Source organism: Sardina pilchardus, chromosome 1 (genome assembly GCF_963854185.1).
Source record: "Sardina pilchardus chromosome 1, fSarPil1.1, whole genome shotgun sequence".
Lineage (NCBI taxonomy): Eukaryota > Metazoa > Chordata > Actinopteri > Clupeiformes > Clupeidae > Sardina > Sardina pilchardus.
Window position 1 is genome coordinate 18,715,374 of NC_084994.1, and position 21,980 is coordinate 18,737,353.

Here is a 21,980-nt window from a genome sequence, read left to right on the forward strand (position 1 = left end):
TTTCTCCTACTCTTGCAGCTCATGTGTACATGAGTGTGTGCATGTGTGAGTTTGCTTGTATAAAGATGTGTGTGTGTCTGTCTGTGTGTGTGAATGTGCATGTGTGCGCATGTGTGTGTGTGTGTGTGTGGAATCCGTGGAAGTGTGTTTATCTGTGCGTGTGAATCTGTTGATGTGTGTGTGCGAACTTAGTTACTTTTTAAACTGAGCCCCCTGCCGGCTCAACATACAAATGCCAATCGGTTTTGCCAATAGCCTACTCACTATATTGGAATTTAACAGTTACGCCATTTTAACAGTAACGTCAGAACGTATAGAAGACAGATATAGAACACAACCTGCAAAAAGTAATTTCAGGGAGGTATCTAAAAAATACTTTAACCTAGGCTACTGAGATACTGAAATACAGATGAATAGCCTATGTTTGTTCAATAATGTCTAGTCAGTATACCAAATAAGAGAGGCCTATAGATAGAAACTGTGGTAATAAAATATGAAGATTTTGGTAGTTTGGGCTTTTCGTGTATCCTTCTACTGTAGCCATTTAGCCATCTACTATAGGCCTGAATTATATGCCAATGAAATTACACTTGTTAAACTCACCTCAATAAATATTTTGCAATCATTTAATGGGCAATGCTAAAGTTACTGTTACAAACCAGCGGCAGAGTTGGCGGTCCAACGGCGGTAACCACCAGTGGCCCGCTGGAGTTTTGCTCATCAGTTCTCTGGCTGTCCAGCGGCGGCTCAGAAGCGGCTCCAGATAAAGGGCCACCCTTTTGCCGCTTACTACCCACCAGCTTCTAATTGGCCTTATTTATGGCCATAATAATGAAAATGATGCACTAAAATAGCAATAATACATTATAACACTTTCCATTTGCCCTCAATCAGAACAATTTACAATTATTTACAGGACTTACCAAAGTTACCAAATTTACTAAGGTGAAGACAGTGCCTGCTGATGAGAAACCTATAAATGTATTCTGTAATTTAATAATCCAATATAAAAACATTTATCCTCAGCAACTATCACACAGACTCACCACACATAGTAGCCTATTAGGTTCAATACATTTTGTTTATTTATTTATTTTACTTGCTTTTGTTTATTTATTTTACATGCTCATTTACATGCTTTATTTATTGTACATGCTTAAACAATTTATTAAAATTATTTTTAATAATGATATATGTAACACACTCTTCAGATGTAAGGAAAGTAAAGATGCAAAGAAGTTGTGACAGACATTCATGGCTTGTTTCTCCCTTGATATTGGTGCCAGATTAATGAAAATGCAGTTCTACCTTGCTGGGGTGTTACTGGCAGCGTTGTGAGCGAATTTGACAGAGGTGTAGGTCTGATTGGTAAACTCTGTTGAACAGATTAGAAATGAAAAGGCGTATTTAGTGAGATGATTACTGCAATGGCAGGGTTCATACAAAAAAAATTGAGCTGAATTTACTACCTTTTCACTACCATCAACATGTTTTCTACTACAAAAGCAAAAGGTGAAGAGTAATGTAATGCAATACCTTTCCGAAACACAATAACACATTTAAGAACAACGGGGATTTAACAATGGACAAAGCTACTGGCATTTGAACAGGGGTGTGTAGGCTGTCAATAGGCACTGTATTTACCGGCATGGCTGGAGTTGATGAAGCTTGCTGGGTGGTGGTGCTGGCAAAGGTGTAGTGGTCTGACTGGCAAACTCTGTTGAACAGATTGGATATGAAAAGACGTGTTTAGTGAGATGATTACTGCAATGGTATGACACCTGGCACGCTAACTAGCGCCTAAAGTACAAACACTTCTGAAGGATATTTCCACTTAATTTTCAGACAAACCAAGCAAGGGACCACATGTACAGACTCTATAAATACTAACCATGATGTCAGTTTTTTATTCAAATAACTTGAAAGAGATCGTCAGGTATAAATGCACCATGCTAGTGGTTCATTCATTCACATGCTGTTACATGCTAACTGGCGCCTAGAGTACAAACACTACTAAAGGATATTTCCACTTAATTTTCAGACAAACCAAGCTAGGGACCACATGTACAGACTCTATAAATACTAACCATGATGTCCGTTTTTTATTTAAATTACTTGAAAGAGATCGTCAGGTATAAATGCACCATGCCAGTTCATTAATTCAGATGCTGTTACATGCTAACTAGCGCCTAAAGTAAACACTTCTAAAGGATATTTCCACTTAATTTTCGGGCAAACCAAGCTAGGGACCACATGTACAGACTCTATAAATACATTTTGGAAACAGGTGTTGGCTAGAATTACGCTTTACATACAGTTTTTAAAATGAAAATAGTAGAGATATAGAGAAGAGATGTTTTACTTACCTAGTCCTAAGCCTGCTACTGGTGGTTTGAGTACTGACATTGTAGGCTATTCGCATCTGCTTGGATGAATTTTTTTTGATTATGTTTCTAAACGTAAAGACATTTAACAACTTCTTTATCAGTCAGACGGTTACACAGTTACCTGCAAGAACAACAAGTCACGTAAGAGATGAAATCGTTTAGCTTACTGCAACATGATAAATCAAGTAGTGTGAAACTAGCGACAGTAAAGAAAATTCCAATATGGCCGCCATTCGGAACTGAGAAATCACAACTCCATCTTCTTCGTTTGTCTTCTTCTCTCTGGTCTGATCTATCATTCACTGAGCAGCGCCAGCGCTACACACCAGTGGCAGCAGGCTGCAGTGTTTGAACGTGGTTGCATTAGTTCTGCTTTTGACGTTCTCATATAAAATCGTAATAAATACATAATTGTTTTATTTGGTAAGCACAGGGTAGCCACGGGGGTGCCAGTGACACAGCTACATGGGGCCATGGGGCCATTCTAGGCTTCAGTGTAGAGCAGCCACGTTGAGGGACCATTCACTAAATGCACACATAAATACATTTATTATAGCCCCCCATGGATGAAAGTCCACAAAACTTGGCATACTCCCAGAGGGTGTCAGGTTAATCATACACATGAAATTTGGTGCAGTTCATAGCATCTCATCTGAAGATAGGGGCAATTAAAGCAATATTACATTACATTTTCAATTTTTACCATGGGGGTGCAATTCACAAATGACTGGTTATAAGCTAAGTTGATCCGAGCTCTTGAGACCAACATACCATAAAAAATTTGTCATCCTCGGTGCCACGGTTCAGGTAGTTATGTAGGAAAAACTGCAATTTTTGGGCTTCGGGCGGGGCCAGCGCGGGGGGGGAGTGACCCCCGGGGACGAAACGAAATTTTTCCGTAAAAGTCTACTGGGGCTACATGCCCACCAAGTTTCATGTGCCCCGGTGTTACGGTGTCCCGGGAATCGTTGACCAAAAATTCAGAACCGATGACGGAAAAAAAAAAAAAAAAAAAAAAAAAAAAAAAAAAACTTTGACAACAACTATATGACCGCTTCGCTAGCTATGCTAGCGGCGGTCATAATAATGGCTAGGTGGAGGTCTAGAACTCCGTTACCTCCGCCGTGCCATTATTTCCATCGAACCGGTCGACCTCGAAGGCCGTTATCCCGCTTATCTCCCGTTTGTATTCATAACCTGTATATTTAGAACATAGTTTTATTCCACCGTTGCGTCCGTTAACATCGCTAAAACTGTCTTGACTGTGGGACTACTTTCCGCCACATATCAACTTTCTACTTGTGGGACAAAACTGCCATTACTAGTTCTAAATGGATGGTTGCTATGGCCAAAAGCCAGTCGTTAGTTCTAAATGGCTGGTTGCTACGGCCAAAAGCCAGAAGTTAGTTCTATCTCTCCCGTTGTCAAGCGGGCATATCCCAGGATTCTGATTAACTTTAACTTTGAAAGATCGCTACTTTTATAGCCTACATGGCATCCAACTAGCTACAATCCACCTCCATCATATGCTACAATGTTACTATGGTTCTGCACGTCTGTATTTCAGCTTGGATGCAATGTGACAGTTAATTTAAACTTCGCAACTAGTTTGGCGAATTAATATTCAAGTGTGATACGGGAACTACTTCAAAGGTAGCAGGTTATACGAAGTTAATGGCCACCCCATCAGCCAATCAGAGAAGAGAATTCCATTGTTGAGGGAGATAAACATGAGGTAAATGAGGTAAACATGATCATGCCATACTAAATTTGACCTAGTCTCAACATACTGTAATATGATGGTCTCATTCTCCATCACACACACACACACACACACACACACACACACACACACACACACACACACACACACAAACACACACACACAATGACATGAACATGACTGAATATATTATACACTGCTCAAAAAAAATGGAATAAGAAAACTAGTGAAAAATCAGTCAAGGAGGATGAAGGAGGATGAAGATGGAACAATTACCAGTTGCCACCGCCTGGAAAGCCATTCCTGTTTTGGGGGTCGTCTCACAGTTGGCCTTCTAGTACACCTGTAGTAAATTTCGTTGACATCAAAGCAGGTCAACATGATACACAACCACCTCTGTTACATAACTGGCATGATCAATATCCCACAAGTGTGACAGATTTGATGCTATGCTTCTAACCAGTGTTATATTTTATATATTTATATATTATGTTTGAGCAGTGTACATCACAACTCTAGAAGGAGGAGGAGGTCTACAGTTGCCTGAAATACCTAAACATGCATAGTGTACCTTTAAAGAGAACAGCTTAGAGGTTATATTCCAAGCTTTGTGTGCTCATGGTACTGAAGGCAGATCAGCGCTGTTTTATCCAAAGGGAAGTTTTATCCATGCAAAGTATTATCCAAAGAGAAGTTGCTGGCTATGAGTAATGGTCTCTTTGCTAGTGACTGCAGAGCCTTAAGACGTCACTCAGCCAACAGGGGAATTCTTAAGAGGCAGTGTCTACCTCTTTAACAGTGACGCAGTCTTTCTGAAAGTAACCAACACGATCAAACTCAGCAGGGGAGTGTACCAGTGTGACAGTTCACTTTGTGACCACTAGGTACTGTAAGTTTCTTACTGTAACTTCACATTGTGGTCCACCCCTCGTCACATAAAAATCTGCATTGGCGAGTGAAATAAACAAGGCCCTTCACCACTGGTGGTTTTGTGATTGGGGCTTTAGTGGTAGGTGGTTTACCCGCCATCGGCAGACAGGCCAAAACATTAGCTTTATACCCTGTTTTTACCCCCACGGTTCTACTATCACCTAGAGTAGCAATGTTTATAAGTAGCTGACAGTAACACTTGTTCAGCATCAATTACTGTCTGCTAACCTACACCATGGGTGCCAATCGGTCCATACATGTTCTGTAAGCTGCTGTCCTGTTCATGATGCTTTAGCAAAGCACTCTTGATCTCAAGGATGCAGCATGTACAGGAAACTGTTCACCACATATCTCTGTGTGAGATACGGTAGGCGAGGCCCAGAGGGGGGGGGAGAGTGTTGGCTGGAATGTGTGTGTGTGTGTGTGTGTCTGTGTGTGTGTGTGTGTGTGTGTGTGTGTGTTGTGTGTGTGTGTGTGTGTGTGTGTGTGTGTGTGTGTGTGTGTGTGTGTGTGTGCGTGCGTGCGTGCGTGCATATGTGTGTGTGTGTGTGTGTGTGTGTCTGTATGTGTATGTTTGTGGGGTTTTTTTTTGTGTGTGTGTGTGTGTGTGTGTTCGTGTGTGTGTGTGTGTGTGTGCTTGGGTGTGTGCTTGGGTGTGTGCATGTGTGTGTGTGTGTGTGTGTGTGTTTGGGAGTGGAGGGTTGTCTCAGAAAAAAAAAATGTCTTGGCCAAGTCAGGTCAAACCTCTCACTGAGTTACTGACTGCTGTGGAAGTAACATTTAGGTAAAGCATTCACTCACATGCAGCCAATCAATCTAACCTGCATACAGAGAACATGTCTGGGAAATAGAAGAGCCAGAACTACACAAAATATGACCAGCAGAAAAAGTTGAAGGGGGTACCATCTGGCATACGTAAGTTCGTTTCTCTCCTTCAGCCACTGACTGGGTAATAATGATGAGAAAAGCAATACAAAACACAATACATGTATCAATACTGTAATTTCAAAATGTAATTTTTAAGACTAAGTATGTGTGAGCAGTACATGCGTGCCTGTGTGTGTGTGTGTGTGTGTGTGTGTGTGTGTGTGGGTAATATGAATTTGTCATTATATTTTAGGTAATCAAGTTACCCCTTTGTCATCACCAAATCCAAAAAAATTGACAACAGGTGAGACAAGAGTCAAATGGAGAGATGGTAAAGTCACGTTTCACATTAATTTGCCAGTTAATACAAATTGACAATAAATAATAATTCTTCAAATCTCCTCACATGCTATGTTCGGTCCCTCATCATAGCAGTGTTTGTTTTTGCAATGTGTTTTGTTTTATTTTTACCGGGTGAGAGATTAGGTTCCATGTCTGTTTTTTATTTTATTTTCCTTTTTTGATTGTGTTTGTGTTCATGGTAATATTTGTATTGAGGTTATTATGTTGATGGTTTTTCAGTGAAATTGTGTTTGTTTATGGTTTTTGTGTTTGGGCCTGTGTGTGTTTACGTTTATCAGGGACTGTTGTGAGTATCTCAGCTTCATTAGCTGTGCTGCTGTTTGGGGTCGTTCTGTTGATACTGTTTCTGTTCAGGAAGAAATATCATAGAGGTAGGACTATAACACACAAAAACACACACAGACACAAACACACACAGACACAAACACACACACACACACACACACACACACACACACACACACACACACACACACACACACACACACACACACACACACACACACACTCACACACACTGACTGTTTCCTGATATGTTTCTTGTGCATGTCATGTCCAGATGTACTGATACACAACCCAGGTGTATCAGACTAATTCAAAACTGATATGAGTTAGTCAGGTTATCACCTTGGTGAGGAAACACACACACACACACACACACACACACACACACACACACATACACACCGAGAGACACATACCTACACACACGCGCACCAGCACACACATGTACATAACCAATTACACAACACATGCACACGACCACATGCACCCTCACACACACACACACACACACACACACACGCTCACAGTATCCACTACGTACCCAGCAAACAATTTTTGGTTCGGGGAACGTTCTATGGACGTCCACTGAAGTCTGCGGAACATTAGTTGCTCACGGTCATTCGGGAAAGTTTTCTTGACAGGGCCGGAATGTTCCTTCGAAAAAAAAAAAAATCTGGGGGAAAACATTGTTAGTTGTTTTGTTAATGGAGAAATAACAGAGCAACAGAAAACCAGACATAGTTTTGCATTTGCACGAAGTGATGTAGATTAGATATTATGTTTGTTTCAATGTTTGACAGAGATATTTGACATTTTATATACTCAAATTAATTCAATGTATTTATATATTATATAAGACAGGTTTAGAAGGGCCAACTATTTGATCTCATGTGTCCCTTTAACACTTTCTATCTCACACCATCTCTCTCTCTCTCTGTCTCTCTCTCTCTGTCTCTCTCTTTCTCTCTATCTCTCTATCTCCACCTCCCCTCCAACCCTCCATTTCACACTTTCTGATTGGTCTCAGGGTATGGACGCACACAGAGCAAGATGAGCACTCACACAGGAAACCACACTGAGGTATCATAAATCCTCCCAGTGAAAATATTCTCTCTGACGCGGTGCAGATACTCTATTTGATAAGGCCACCAGTAGTTTAAATGTAGTGTCTCTGTCTCTCTCTCTCTCTGTCTCTATCTAATATCAAAACTCATCTGTTTCATCGAGTAGGAGTTTGTCATTCTAATGAGTGAGTGGAATGGCTTGACAGAAAAAATCATGCTGTGATGGAAAAACAGGAGAGAAAGGAATATTCTGGGTCAAAATATTTTGTTCAGGGTGCTCTTCAGAAAAGGGCCTAAGATACCTTTATGGGGAAAAATACAGAACAATTGAGGCACTCCTATTTAGTAAAAAGCCTTTAATCAATTCAACGCTAAGGTTTCCATCCTTGGAATGTAGCCGTTTTTGATTAAAGGCTTTTTACTTAGTAGGAGTGCCTCAATTTTTCTGTTTTTTTGTGTCTCTTTTTGTTTCTTCCTCTGTCTGTCCCTTCCAGTTGACCCCTGGCAATGAGGTGTATGAGGAGATCAAGGTAGATGGTCGCCCATCACAACTGACCAGACCTGGCCATCTCTTCACTGAACACCAGACTTATGATCACACACATCGTCACGTTACCTGCACTGCCACTGCATGTCAACGACCCCTCGCACAGCATGCCTCACACAGTGTAATTCAAATACATGCCGTCCCGAGTGACAAGTTGGCTGACTGCAATGTTCAGTTACCCACAATCCCTTGTGATGACCCCACATATAGCCTCCTTCAATCACCTGCAATTCCGCCTGATATTGCATGTGGTCCTGGTGAGCCCTGTGATTTTTCCATTGATGAGCATTGTTACAGTACTGCTCAATTACCCACAATTCCCTCTGGTGACACTGTATATAGTACTCTTCAATTGGATACAGTTTCTTGCAGAGAGGCTATCTACAGTAATGTTTAAGTCTCACTTGTTGTTGTTCACTAAATTAGATTAATGTTATGTGGGTGTTGGGGGAAGTCCCAGAGAAAAAAGTTGTTGTTATCTCATCACCCATCATGACCTTCTTCTGCTTTGTTCTATCAGATGGCTTAATTTGTTGACATTATTGAGTCTGTATTTTTGTTTTGTTTTTAAACAATTAAACATTTCCCTGAGACCCACTCTAATGATATTCCATGTTGCTGAAATAAATATCTTTGTGTTTTACACTCATTTAAAAAAGCCCATTGATTTATATTTTGAACATGATACACAACTTCATTGTCGTTCAGTATTACTCTTGTGGGGTATACTACGAATCTCGATTAGTGTGTTAGCGAGGTATGTTGCGCTCAAAGCCAGGGTATGCTGTCATACGAAAGTGGATTTGTTTTAGCGTCGTTGTATCACCATGGTATCTTATGCTCGCAACCAAACCTGGTCGGGAGCAGGTTATGTGCTTAGTTATAGCTCAAATCGTGAAAAATCACCGCCCTCTGACTAATCCTACTGACTAGTGACCAATCAATTATCTTGAAAAACGAAGTCATCTCACATGTGAGAATCTGTCATAGCATCTACTGGAGCAACTATGTTGCGCATGCAGATACAGTATATCACTTTTATGGACAGGCATAGCATACAATATCTGATGACCATTGATTTTTTTATGTTATAGGCTGGACACTAAAAAAGACCACCCTAGATTTTGCTACCACTCATAAATGCGGAAGTAATCGTTTTTAAACCGAGGCGGTCTTGTGCATGTCCACGTTTCCCGATTGGTCAAAGTCACCCCAACCACGAGAACGCGCACAGATCTGAGCTGAAAGCCTAGTTTGATAAATTCATCAGTGAGTGAGTTTCGTAATACCACTCAACTCTGATAGCGACTTTCATATTTAGCGATCCAGGTTATCCAAAGAAAGCCTGGTTATGTTCAGCGAGATTCGTAGTATACCCCACTGGTCATGAACAAAATATTCCAGATTAATTCACCTTCTGTCTTTGTAACAGGTGGGATAATTTAACTTTAATCACTTTAGTAGCATTCAAGGGTGTTATTGTGTCTTCAATGTTGGGGGGACAGGGACAGATAAAGCAATACAATGAAAACATTCAGGGATGGGCTAAAACTCCCTAGAATTTCTTTTGTAAATACTGTTAAGTAAATGCGCAATTTCAGCACACTTTCTGTTAGAGAGTAGGGTTAGGGTTGCCTAAAACACACATGCATGATCTTTTACCTCCTTTATTATCCAGTTATCTGCATGAAAACATTTAACTCAAGACATTGCCATGGCTATAGCTTACCCAAAATACTTTTCTTTGTTTCTATAAAAAGAAATTAAATTTTCGCAAAATTGCATTTACATTAAACAGTTCCTATGTTCCCCAGTCCCATACAAAGTGGGGAACATAGGACCCGGGAACATAGGTACAAGACGCTCGAGATGACGTCTGGCGTTAGCCCGGTTAGTGATAACCCATAGACTTGGGAGAATTCACAAATTGGCATTTTGGGTCTTGGCTGATTACTCTGAGCTAAGAAGTGTATCATATTGCTATTCGAATATTTTACTTTGATGTACCCACTGAGTACTCTGTACTATGCTATTGCAATTCCTTTCATTTTAACATGCTTATCATAATATATAAGTCTTTCTTCAGTGATTAGGAAGCTATCAAAAGACACCAACAACCATGCAAGACCTGTGCGTGCCCTCTCTTCCGTGCGCATGAAAATTGCATGCGTGCTGTAGATTTGTTTGAGTATTTTCTTCCCGCATTCCTTTTGTGATCTTGATTGTGATTGGCTGCATTGTGTCTTGGCTATACCATGTCTATCCTCTCCCTCTTAACTTCTACCACATTAGAAAGACACAGAGACAAAGAGCCACAAAGCCCGAGGAAGTGAAAGACGGGTCAGACAGTTTACACACATTTCACAAGATACATCCGGACACTAACCGACGAGATGGCCAGCCTTAAAACAGAAGTACATAAATATAGGCTGGACCACATTACACCTCAATGTCTCTTAAAGAGAGCAGCTCAGAGGGGCATTTCCCACAGTGAGACACTGCACGCCTGGTCAACAGCACCGAGTCAGCACCACGAGCTGAAGACCCTGATTGAGGAACAAAACTGCCAGACTGATCAAGTAGAACAAAGAGTCGTGGGAGTTTTGGAATGAAGCTCAACCTGGTCTTTGCCACAGCCTGCTACCTGGCCATAGGTAAGATACTCATGCACACTTGCAACGAGTTGGGTTGAACTCTAATAGCAGTTTGTTGATTTTTACTTGTTGTAGACGAACATATGCAGGGTAAGGGGTTAGCTGTTAGCATCAGCTATAGAATGCACACACATGTACATTGAGTTGAGAGAAAGTTTTGGTTGTGTATCCATCATTTAGTTGTGTAGGGCAGTAGAGTAAGAGAGACTGGGCAAGGTTCAACTGTCAGCATTGAGTGGATCTGCCATCCAGATCAGTTGGAAGATAAAGATTGACTATTTCTTTGTACATGTGCCTTATAGCTTTGATAAGAGATCATCTGACTCAGACTCAAGACTTGTCTTGCTTGTTGTATTCATGCAGGTTTCTCTATATCTTCATCAGTCTCAGTCTCACACGTCATTCACTTGACTTGGTCAATATGAATTTTAAAAAGTAAAGCTAAGCTACTTTCATATTCAAACATTAATCCTAACCATGGTACTGTATGTGTGACCATGTAACTTCTGCTAAAGTCTGTGTTTATTATGACCGCCGCTAGCATAGCTAGCGAAGCGGTCATATAGTTGTTGTCAAAGTTTTTTTTTTTTTTTTTTTTTTTTTTTTTTTTTTTCCGTCATCGGTTCTGAATTTTTGGTCAACGATTCCCGGGACACCGTAACACCGGGGCACATGAAACTTGGTGGGCATGTAGCCCCAGTAGACTTTTACGGAAAAATTTCGTTTCGTCCCCGGGGGTCACTCCCCCCCCGCGCTGGCCCCGCCCGAAGCCCAAAAATTGCAGTTTTTCCTACATAACTACCTGAACCGTGGCACCGAGGATGACAAATTTTTTATGGTATGTTGGTCTCAAGAGCTCGGATCAACTTAGCTTATAACCAGTCATTTGTGAATTGCACCCCCATGGTAAAAATTGAAAATGTAATGTAATATTGCTTTAATTGCCCCTATCTTCAGATGAGATGCTATGAACTGCACCAAATTTCATGTGTATGATTAACCTGACACCCTCTGGGAGTATGCCAAGTTTTGTGGACTTTCATCCATGGGGGGCTATAATAAATGTATTTATGTGTGCATTTAGTGAATGGTCCCTCAACGTGGCTGCTCTACACTGAAGCCTAGAATGGCCCCATGGCCCCATGTAGCTGTGTCACTGGCACCCCCGTGGCTACCCTGTGCTTACCAAATAAAACAATTATGTATTTATTACGATTTTATATGAGAACGTCAAAAGCAGAACTAATGCAACCACGTTCAAACACTGCAGCCTGCTGCCACTGGTGTGTAGCGCTGGCGCTGCTCAGTGAATGATAGATCAGACCAGAGAGAAGAAGACAAACGAAGAAGATGGAGTTGTGATTTCTCAGTTCCGAATGGCGGCCATATTGGAATTTTCTTTACTGTCGCTAGTTTCACACTACTTGATTTATCATGTTGCAGTAAGCTAAACGATTTCATCTCTTACGTGACTTGTTGTTCTTGCAGGTAACTGTGTAACCGTCTGACTGATAAAGAAGTTGTTAAATGTCTTTACGTTTAGAAACATAATCAAAAAAAATTCATCCAAGCAGATGCGAATAGCCTACAATGTCAGTACTCAAACCACCAGTAGCAGGCTTAGGACTAGGTAAGTAAAACATCTCTTCTCTATATCTCTACTATTTTCATTTTAAAAACTGTATGTAAAGCGTAATTCTAGCCAACACCTGTTTCCAAAATGTATTTATAGAGTCTGTACATGTGGTCCCTAGCTTGGTTTGCCCGAAAATTAAGTGGAAATATCCTTTAGAAGTGTTTACTTTAGGCGCTAGTTAGCATGTAACAGCATCTGAATTAATGAACTGGCATGGTGCATTTATACCTGACGATCTCTTTCAAGTAATTTAAATAAAAAACGGACATCATGGTTAGTATTTATAGAGTCTGTACATGTGGTCCCTAGCTTGGTTTGTCTGAAAATTAAGTGGAAATATCCTTTAGTAGTGTTTGTACTCTAGGCGCCAGTTAGCATGTAACAGCATGTGAATGAATGAACCACTAGCATGGTGCATTTATACCTGACGATCTCTTTCAAGTTATTTGAATAAAAAACTGACATCATGGTTAGTATTTATAGAGTCTGTACATGTGGTCCCTTGCTTGGTTTGTCTGAAAATTAAGTGGAAATATCCTTCAGAAGTGTTTGTACTTTAGGCGCTAGTTAGCGTGCCAGGTGTCATACCATTGCAGTAATCATCTCACTAAACACGTCTTTTCATATCCAATCTGTTCAACAGAGTTTGCCAGTCAGACCACTACACCTTTGCCAGCACCACCACCCAGCAAGCTTCATCAACTCCAGCCATGCCGGTAAATACAGTGCCTATTGACAGCCTACACACCCCTGTTCAAATGCCAGTAGCTTTGTCCATTGTTAAATCCCCGTTGTTCTTAAATGTGTTATTGTGTTTCGGAAAGGTATTGCATTACATTACTCTTCACCTTTTGCTTTTGTAGTAGAAAACATGTTGATGGTAGTGAAAAGGTAGTAAATTCAGCTCAATTTTTTTTGTATGAACCCTGCCATTGCAGTAATCATCTCACTAAATACGCCTTTTCATTTCTAATCTGTTCAACAGAGTTTACCAATCAGACCTACACCTCTGTCAAATTCGCTCACAACGCTGCCAGTAACACCCCAGCAAGGTAGAACTGCATTTTCATTAATCTGGCACCAATATCAAGGGAGAAACAAGCCATGAATGTCTGTCACAACTTCTTTGCATCTTTACTTTCCTTACATCTGAAGAGTGTGTTACATATATCATTATTAAAAATAATTTTAATAAATTGTTTAAGCATGTACAATAAATAAAGCATGTAAATGAGCATGTAAAATAAATAAACAAAAGCAAGTAAAATAAATAAATAAACAAAATGTATTGAACCTAATAGGCTACTATGTGTGGTGAGTCTGTGTGATAGTTGCTGAGGATAAATGTTTTTATATTGGATTATTAAATTACAGAATACATTTATAGGTTTCTCATCAGCAGGCACTGTCTTCACCTTAGTAAATTTGGTAACTTTGGTAAGTCCTGTAAATAATTGTAAATTGTTCTGATTGAGGGCAAATGGAAAGTGTTATAATGTATTATTGCTATTTTAGTGCATCATTTTCATTATTATGGCCATAAATAAGGCCAATTAGAAGCTGGTGGGTAGTAAGCGGCAAAAGGGTGGCCCTTTATCTGGAGCCGCTTCTGAGCCGCCGCTGGACAGCCAGAGAACTGATGAGCAAAACTCCAGCGGGCCACTGGTGGTTACCGCCGTTGGACCGCCAACTCTGCCGCTGGTTTGTAACAGTAACTTTAGCATTGCCCATTAAATGATTGCAAAATATTTATTGAGGTGAGTTTAACAAGTGTAATTTCATTGGCATATAATTCAGGCCTATAGTAGATGGCTAAATGGCTACAGTAGAAGGATACACGAAAAGCCCAAACTACCAAAATCTTCATATTTTATTACCACAGTTTCTATCTATAGGCCTCTCTTATTTGGTATACTGACTAGACATTATTGAACAAACATAGGCTATTCATCTGTATTTCAGTATCTCAGTAGCCTAGGTTAAAGTATTTTTTAGATACCTCCCTGAAATTACTTTTTGCAGGTTGTGTTCTATATCTGTCTTCTATACGTTCTGACGTTACTGTTAAAATGGCGTAACTGTTAAATTCCAATATAGTGAGTAGGCTATTGGCAAAACCGATTGGCATTTGTATGTTGAGCCGGCAGGGGGCTCAGTTTAAAAAGTAACTAAGTTCGCACACACACATCAACAGATTCACACGCACAGATAAACACACTTCCACGGATTCCACACACACACACACACACATGCGCACACATGCACATTCACACACACAGACAGACACACACACATCTTTATACAAGCAAACTCACACATGCACACACTCATGTACACATGAGCTGCAAGAGTAGGAGAAATACATACAGTATATTGCACAAATCGGAGATAAGGCAGGTTTAGACTTGCTGCAGACAACGCGTTCGTGTTCGTATCATGACTGCCTCGCGTATTTTGCGGTCGTTTGGTGCGTCGGTCGTGCACGTCGTCGCAAGCGAACATGACGCGTCCGCGAGATGCAATACTGATAAGAAAGTAGGGGGCGATCACTACAAAAAAAGGTGACTGCAAGATGCATTATCGACATCGAAGCTGGGGGCAATCATGAGAGTAAACAATGGCACATGGCCACATCCACATCTGATGTTACTATTCTCCCCCTAGTGAAGACCTCCAGTAGGGTGCGTAATGCTGCAGCGAGTCTGTACACCGGACACAGCAGGTCGCACACGGGCGCATATGCTTACGGTTGGTCTAACAGCAAGTATAATCCCAGCCATACAGGAAAGTTGACGAGCGTAATTCGTTTTGGAGAGAATGTGCAGAACTGAGCGGCGGTCATATTGTGTACCGCTATGCGGTGCATCTAGTTTTCCTTCTTTCTCCACCATACCTTGAATAAGCTGCACATAATGCTGAAGCTGAGTTATACCAACCATGCTCCTCATTCACAGGCTGGTCCTGGGTCTCATCACTCAATGTCACAGGCCTGGAAGGAGAGGCCGTTCACATCAACTGCCTACACGCCGCGGATGCCACAGACAAAGCCATGTACTTCTGTAGAGGGGAGAGCCGCTACCACTGCCGCGATGTCTTTCTGACAGAACGCGGAACTGTAACCACGCCCGATAAGAGGTACTCCCTGACCTTTGACCCCAGGACAGGAGAGCATCAGCAGTCGGCGACAGTGGTGGTGTTGCAGATCAGGGATCTTCGAGCCAATGATTCGGGAACCTACTGGTGCGGGTCCGACCGACACAGCCGCTACAGGGACTATGTTCAAGTCCACCTTTCTGTGGGTGAGTGATAGGAGTGTGACACTTACGTTTGCATGTTGAGTAGTAGTGTGTGTTTGTGTGTGTGTGTGTGTGTGAGAGAGATAGAGAGAGAGAGAGAAAGAAGGAGAGAGAGACACTTATAAATTCCTTTGTGAATTCCTATGTTGAGTATCATGAGTACCGGAATTTCCTGACTATTAGCTGCGGCTTATACATTGATTTTGCAAAATTTCTTCAGTTATGAGGTTAATAAAAAAGGGGGGGTGGGGTACAAAGGGTTTTGTTTCTTTTAACTTGCATTAAACACTGTCCTGCGGCTTATACACGATGTGGCTTATATGCGGGAAACTGCTGTAGGTCAATGCATGTGTCTAGGGTTGGGCATCGAAAACCGGTTCCGTCTTGGAACCGAGTTTAACTTATCAATTCCATCGACATCGTACGTCTTTTTTATTATCGATTCCCTTAACGATTCCCTCAGCCTGCATGACGTCTGACTTTTTCCGGTTTTCCTGAAATTTTGTGTTACGACACGCCCTTTGCGACAACTCGTACTACAAGTCAACCCCGATTTGAGGCTTCAAGCCCACAGCTGAATTAAAGAGGCAGAGTTGTAATATGAATAGTCATGAATGTCATGAATATCAGAAATGTCAGTAGTATAGATTAGAATATATAAAGAATTATATTACAGTAATTTCCCGCATATAAGCCGCATTGTGTATAAACCGCAGGACAGTGTTTTATGCAAGTTAAAAGAAACAAAACCATATTAACACCATAATAACTGCCCCCCTGTATTAACCTCATAGCTGAAGAATCTTTGCAAAATCAATGTATAAGCCGCGGCTAATAGTCGGGAAATTAGGGGTATATTATATATATACTGTAGGCTATATATACATCTTTATAATTCTTTATAAAGAATATGTATATTCCTTATTGTGTTTTAAATAAAGACAAGCTTTTTCTACGCCTTATTGTTACAAAATCATTCACATTATGTGAAAGGAGAGCGATAAAAGGTGACCTTTTGGCGTTAAAGGCGATGCAATGAAAAATGTGGGTGCACCTACATTTTTTGGGAATCGATAAGAGAATTGATAAGGAATTGGATTGATGGGCAGAATCGATAATGCCATCGATATTGATAAAAACGTATCAATATCCATCCCTACATGTGTCTAATATCAACTTTACTTTGCTGCAAAAGGATGGTAGTGAGAACATAAAGTAGAAAACTGAACACAAAATGGTGTGTCTTTGTCTTGTGTGTGTTTGTGTTTCTCTGTGTCTGTCTGTATGTATGAGAGAGAGAGGAGTGTGACACTTATAAATTCCTATATAGATGGAAAAAGCAGAACTGTAAGGTTGTGTAATCCACAGATGGCAGACTGATGCCTTTTGTCTGAAAAAATGTTCAGTGACTAATACTAAAGCACAATGATCGGATGTTCTCCTTAGTCATCATTTGTTGCAACCTTAGCAGCGCCATCTCTCTGTGACAGCATCTTGTGCTTTACCACTCCTGGTGATATATCAATATAATTAACATAATATATATAATAACATATACCAGGACCTGAACTATGTCCTAGCTCAGTGTCATTGAAACATAAATGATCCATAATCTAATTCATAATTATTTACATACTCTATTTACAGTATGGTACAGCCAAAGTGTTTGTCTTGAGTAGATGTCAGCACACATACTGCACCTGTGGCAGCTATATGCCATAAGGGGAGATGGCTGCCAACAAATACATAAATTAATGCTTTGTTTGTTCATATATTTGCTTGTGTGTTTTTTTTTTATCATTTTTTCATATCGCACATAAATGTCTGAGCCAAATGCCTTAGAAATAAAAGTAAAGTTAAAATAATGATCGTGACACAACTTTCAGTACGACATGGGGAAGAGGAACATGGGGCCACACAAGGCCCATCCACCCCTGTAGTGTACAAGCTCCAGCCAAGAACCCCGGCTCCTACAACTGCATCCGGTAAAGACATCTGCAAAACATTACTTTATGTCCTGCTCCATAGCTTGAGGAACATTAAAGAAATCACACCAGAATCATATGGAATACAAAATATCATTGTTTTTTTTATTTTTATTGCACATTGCACATTATAATGATTGTGCTTATTTCGTGTTGTTTTTTGTTGTTGTTTGACAGGCATGTCTCTTAGTATCACCATCTCCATATCTTTGTTGTCTGCCTTTGTCTTGATGATCACTGTCCTGACCATCCACCGACACTGTGGCAAACACACAGAGGGTAGGATTCACACAACATTTTTTGGGCTCATTTTGATGGAAATTATAAGTAAGACATGATGTATAGAATCACGGTCATTATCAAGAAATAGGTGTCGACAGGGCGAACCAGACCCCAACGGAGTAGCTAAGCAAAGTAGTTAGCTAAAATATTGGGGACTAGTACCTAGCATCCTTGTCTACACTTGATGCCCATGATGTATATATTATAAATGTACTGGCATAACAGTCATCCTAATCGAGAGGAACAATCTTATCATTGGATGACATGATAAATTGTTTTGAATGGCTTTTGGTACTCTTTGGTAGAACATTATGGTCAAATAACTGCATGTTCATAATGTAGGATTGGTATGACTGTACTGTGGAAGCAAAAGGCTGTTAACATATTTTGCAGAATAACCATGTTTTTAAAATGAAGGACTCATACTTTACAAATGTGTAGTTATGTCAAAATATGACATTTCTCATCCTCTAATATTCCTTTCAGGTGCATACATGTCAAAAGTCCCGAGGAAATCAGAAACCAAATGTGTACGTTTTACCGTAATTGTGTGCTTTGTTCTAAAACAGTTGTTTCATGGTTATTTGAATAGCATCACTGATTGCAGCTCTAAATTAAATATTTATGTCACTAATACATGTATAAACTTTTGTATAGGTCATTGATGATAAAAACATCATCGAGTTGACTTCAGTCTATCACAGCCAGCATCTCAACACCAATCAACCTGATGCGCTTTACCAGTGCCTGAACCCCAACACCAACCAACCTGATGTGCTTTACCAGAGCCTGAACCCCAACACCAATCAACCTGATGCACTTTACCAAAGCCTGAACCCCAACACCAATCAACCTGATGCACTTTACCAGAGCCTGAACCCCAACACCAACCAACCTGATCCACTTTACCAGAGCCTGAATTCCAACACCACTGAATGCAATGCACTCTACCAGACTCTGAACCCCAACACCACCCAACCTGATGGACTTTACCAGAGCCTCCTCCCCAACACCATCCAGTGTGATTCACTTTACCAGAGCCTGATCCCCAACTCCACCCAGCCCAAAGCAGTTTACCAAACCCTGGTCCACAACCCTGACCAGAGAGATTCAACCTACCAGAGTCTGAACCCCAACAAAACCCAATGCAACCCTATTTATCTAAACCAGTAGCTCTGGCATGACGTAGCTTTCAACAGAGAAAAGCCTTTCTGGCTTGAGGGTTGTTAGCCAAGCCACTGCACAGCGCATGGTTCACCTTGTCTTCCATTCACCTTGGGAGTTAGGCTAGGCCCTCAAGGACAATAATCTTGTGAACTATCATTTACATGTAAACTTACATACCTGGGCTGGATCATCTAGTAAAATGTAAAGGCCATCCTTTCAGGAGGCATCCTGTGAAATGTTAATGTCAAGGCATATCCAGATTTTATATACAATTATTATTTTTTACATTGCATGCAATAATAAATATATTGAAATCATACAGTTTGTTTGCATTTACACTTCTTCTATGTTACACAAAGAATATACAGTATTTAGTATTCACTATTTATTCAAGACCCAGCAAAGGCATATAGAAAGAAGATAATTAAATAAATGACATGTGTCGTAGGGTGACCAGATGTCCTCTTTTCCCAAAACATGTCCTCTTTTTGAGACCTAAAAAAACACCCAGGATTTTGTTCTTCTAGCGCCTCGTGTTTCTCACTGTCGTTCGCAAATGAATACAAAATAGCCTTTTGAGGCAGTGTTTTCTTGTGTCCTCTTTTTCACAAACCAAAAAGATTACACAATCTGGTCACCCTACTTGTGTGATATTGTGTGTCATTTCAGTATCAGAGCAAGAACATGTGTTGGTATGCCATATCAAATTAAAAATCAGGAATAGGCAGAGCTGATCAGATAAAGTCTTGACATGGATAGACTGTTTTATGTGTTCTCTGCTGTGGTAATACTGTTCCTTTATGACAAAATAGTGTACTGAATTGACTTTAATTTGAATGAGTTTAATCAAATTGAATTAAGTGTCCATGGGTGAGGCTCACTGGCATCCGTAGGCACATAGGTCAAGATCACTACAGAATATCATAAATGGTGTCTGTGTACATTTGGATCAAGTTCACTACAGGCTATCATAGATGCTGTCTGTATACATAATAGGAATCGAGCTCACTGCAGGCTATCATAGATGGCATCTGATAGGCTGGTGTGGGAGTCCAGGCTGAGATACAGAGGGCTCCCTTTGCCTGTGCTGGACAGAGCTGTGGCCGGATTTAGGCTCAGGTAGTCCTCATCTCTGTCCGCAGGGGTGGTGGGGCAGTCCAGGGGCTGGTAATGTGACTCGATTGGAGTGGGAGTGAGGGAAAGGGTGGGGGTGGGGGTGGAGGTCACCAGGCAAATGAAGTCCACAGATTCAGGGCTGTTTGCATAGTCCATATTAGCCTGAGAATAAAACATTACAAATGAGCTGTGTTAGGACTAGGAGTCCATCACTGGAAAATAGATGATTAACTGAAGTTGCATAATACAGTATGTTGTTGAATTGCTCCCGATTTACTTACAACTTAACAACAAATATGTAAAAATTGTAATGAGTAAACTGATGTTATTTAATGCTAAAAAAGAGGTGCACTATTTAGCACTAGCGTCATTCAGTACTAAAACAATTACCCTTATTTTTCCACAAGGCCTGGCATTCACATTCCCATCTGGTCTTATATTTGCCTTAGAGCAGATTGACAGGGCCATCTGAGGGTGGCTGTGAATGGCAGTGTGACAAGTGTTCACATACTCACCATTGTCCTGAAAATATTGACAAAAAATTAAAAATACAGGAATGTAGTGGACATTGCTGTAATGTATAACAGGAGCAACATACAACAAATGCTGTAGTAATGTAACATCGGCAAATATACAAACATCCAGTGAGGGGAGCTATGTACACACTTTTACTGCTGTATGTCTTATGCATTCCTTTAGTTACTTAAGTTTTGCATGTTTGTTAATGCGTGTAAGACAACAATTAAAATAGGCATTTGCTTCACTCACACTTCTTTGAAATTTTGTGGTTAGACTTCTTGTTGTGTTGGATTGTCCATGGAAAGCTAATGTTGCTATACACAAGTAAACAAACAAATGATCAGACAAACAAACACATAAACAAACAAAACAAACTGTAAAGGGGCTATAGTATGCTGTTGAACAATTCAACAAGTCATACATTTCTGTGGCATTCGTCTCCACATCTTAAAATAGTCACTCATGCCCAAATACTAAATTAAGGTATATTGCAAGTTCACAACAACTTCACAACTACCTCTCTCTCTCTCTCTCTCTCTCTCTCTCTCTCTCTCTCTCTCTCTCTCTCACAAACACACACACAGACACTTTAAGACACATTAAGAGTGTGTGTGTGTGTGTGTGTCAATAGAGGGAGCAATACATACCTCGAGCCATGCTGTGCCTTTTGCAGATGAAAAAAAGGAAGCAAGCCATAGCCACCACCAGACCCACAGCCAGCAGACCTGGGACACAAGGGTGTGTTGTGGGGGAAACAAGTCATATGTACAGTCAATGTGTTACACAGCTCTTCAAAATGCTGCAGAGAATTCCATTCCCAATGGGCCATCCCAATGTTTTGAGGTCTGTTAAATATATGTAATGGCTGCTGTCAATGGCAACAGGTTTTGTGCTTTTGATCTTTCATATCAATCCACAAGAAGTCAATTTGCTTATTGCAATGGAATTTCATTGAAAGTGAAAGTCAGCTAGTAAGACATTGCCACGCAACACCTGACACTGTCAAGTTCTATCTGCGTGGTAGCGGAAGCCACGAAACGGTGGTAAAAACATTTAAAAAAAACTCATTGGGGTAGGTGTCTTTTCTCTTTTTGCAAAGTAGCCGTATAATAAGCGGGATAATATATTTATTGTCTGCCAGTAATTATGAGAATAAAAG

General features: G+C 40.5%; 1 protein-coding gene and 2 long non-coding RNA genes across 3 annotated transcripts; 2 read left to right on the plus strand and 1 right to left on the minus strand.

Moving 5' to 3' along the window:
• Positions 1 to 309: 309 nt before the first annotated feature.
• LOC134083989 (uncharacterized) lies at positions 310 to 2,654 on the minus strand. The gene is made up of 3 exons (XR_009939754.1): positions 2,367 to 2,654; positions 1,645 to 1,717; positions 310 to 1,375 (listed from the first exon to the last, which is right to left on the minus strand). It is a non-coding gene; the product is annotated as an uncharacterized LOC134083989 (long non-coding RNA).
• A 9,508-nt stretch (positions 2,655 to 12,162) lies between these two features.
• On the plus strand, positions 12,163 to 14,507 carry LOC134083978 (uncharacterized). Its single transcript, XR_009939753.1, has 3 exons — positions 12,163 to 12,450; positions 13,100 to 13,172; positions 13,442 to 14,507. It is a non-coding gene; the product is annotated as an uncharacterized LOC134083978 (long non-coding RNA).
• Positions 14,508 to 17,616: 3,109 nt separating this feature from the next.
• Positions 17,617 to 19,314, plus strand: LOC134076969 (uncharacterized). The gene is made up of 4 exons (XM_062532291.1): positions 17,617 to 17,737; positions 17,915 to 18,016; positions 18,506 to 18,549; positions 18,677 to 19,314. Exons 1-4 carry the CDS (start codon positions 17,617 to 17,619, stop codon positions 19,190 to 19,192), a joined length of 783 nt encoding a protein of 260 aa, XP_062388275.1. The 3' UTR covers positions 19,193 to 19,314.
• Positions 19,315 to 21,980: the final 2,666 nt, after the last annotated feature.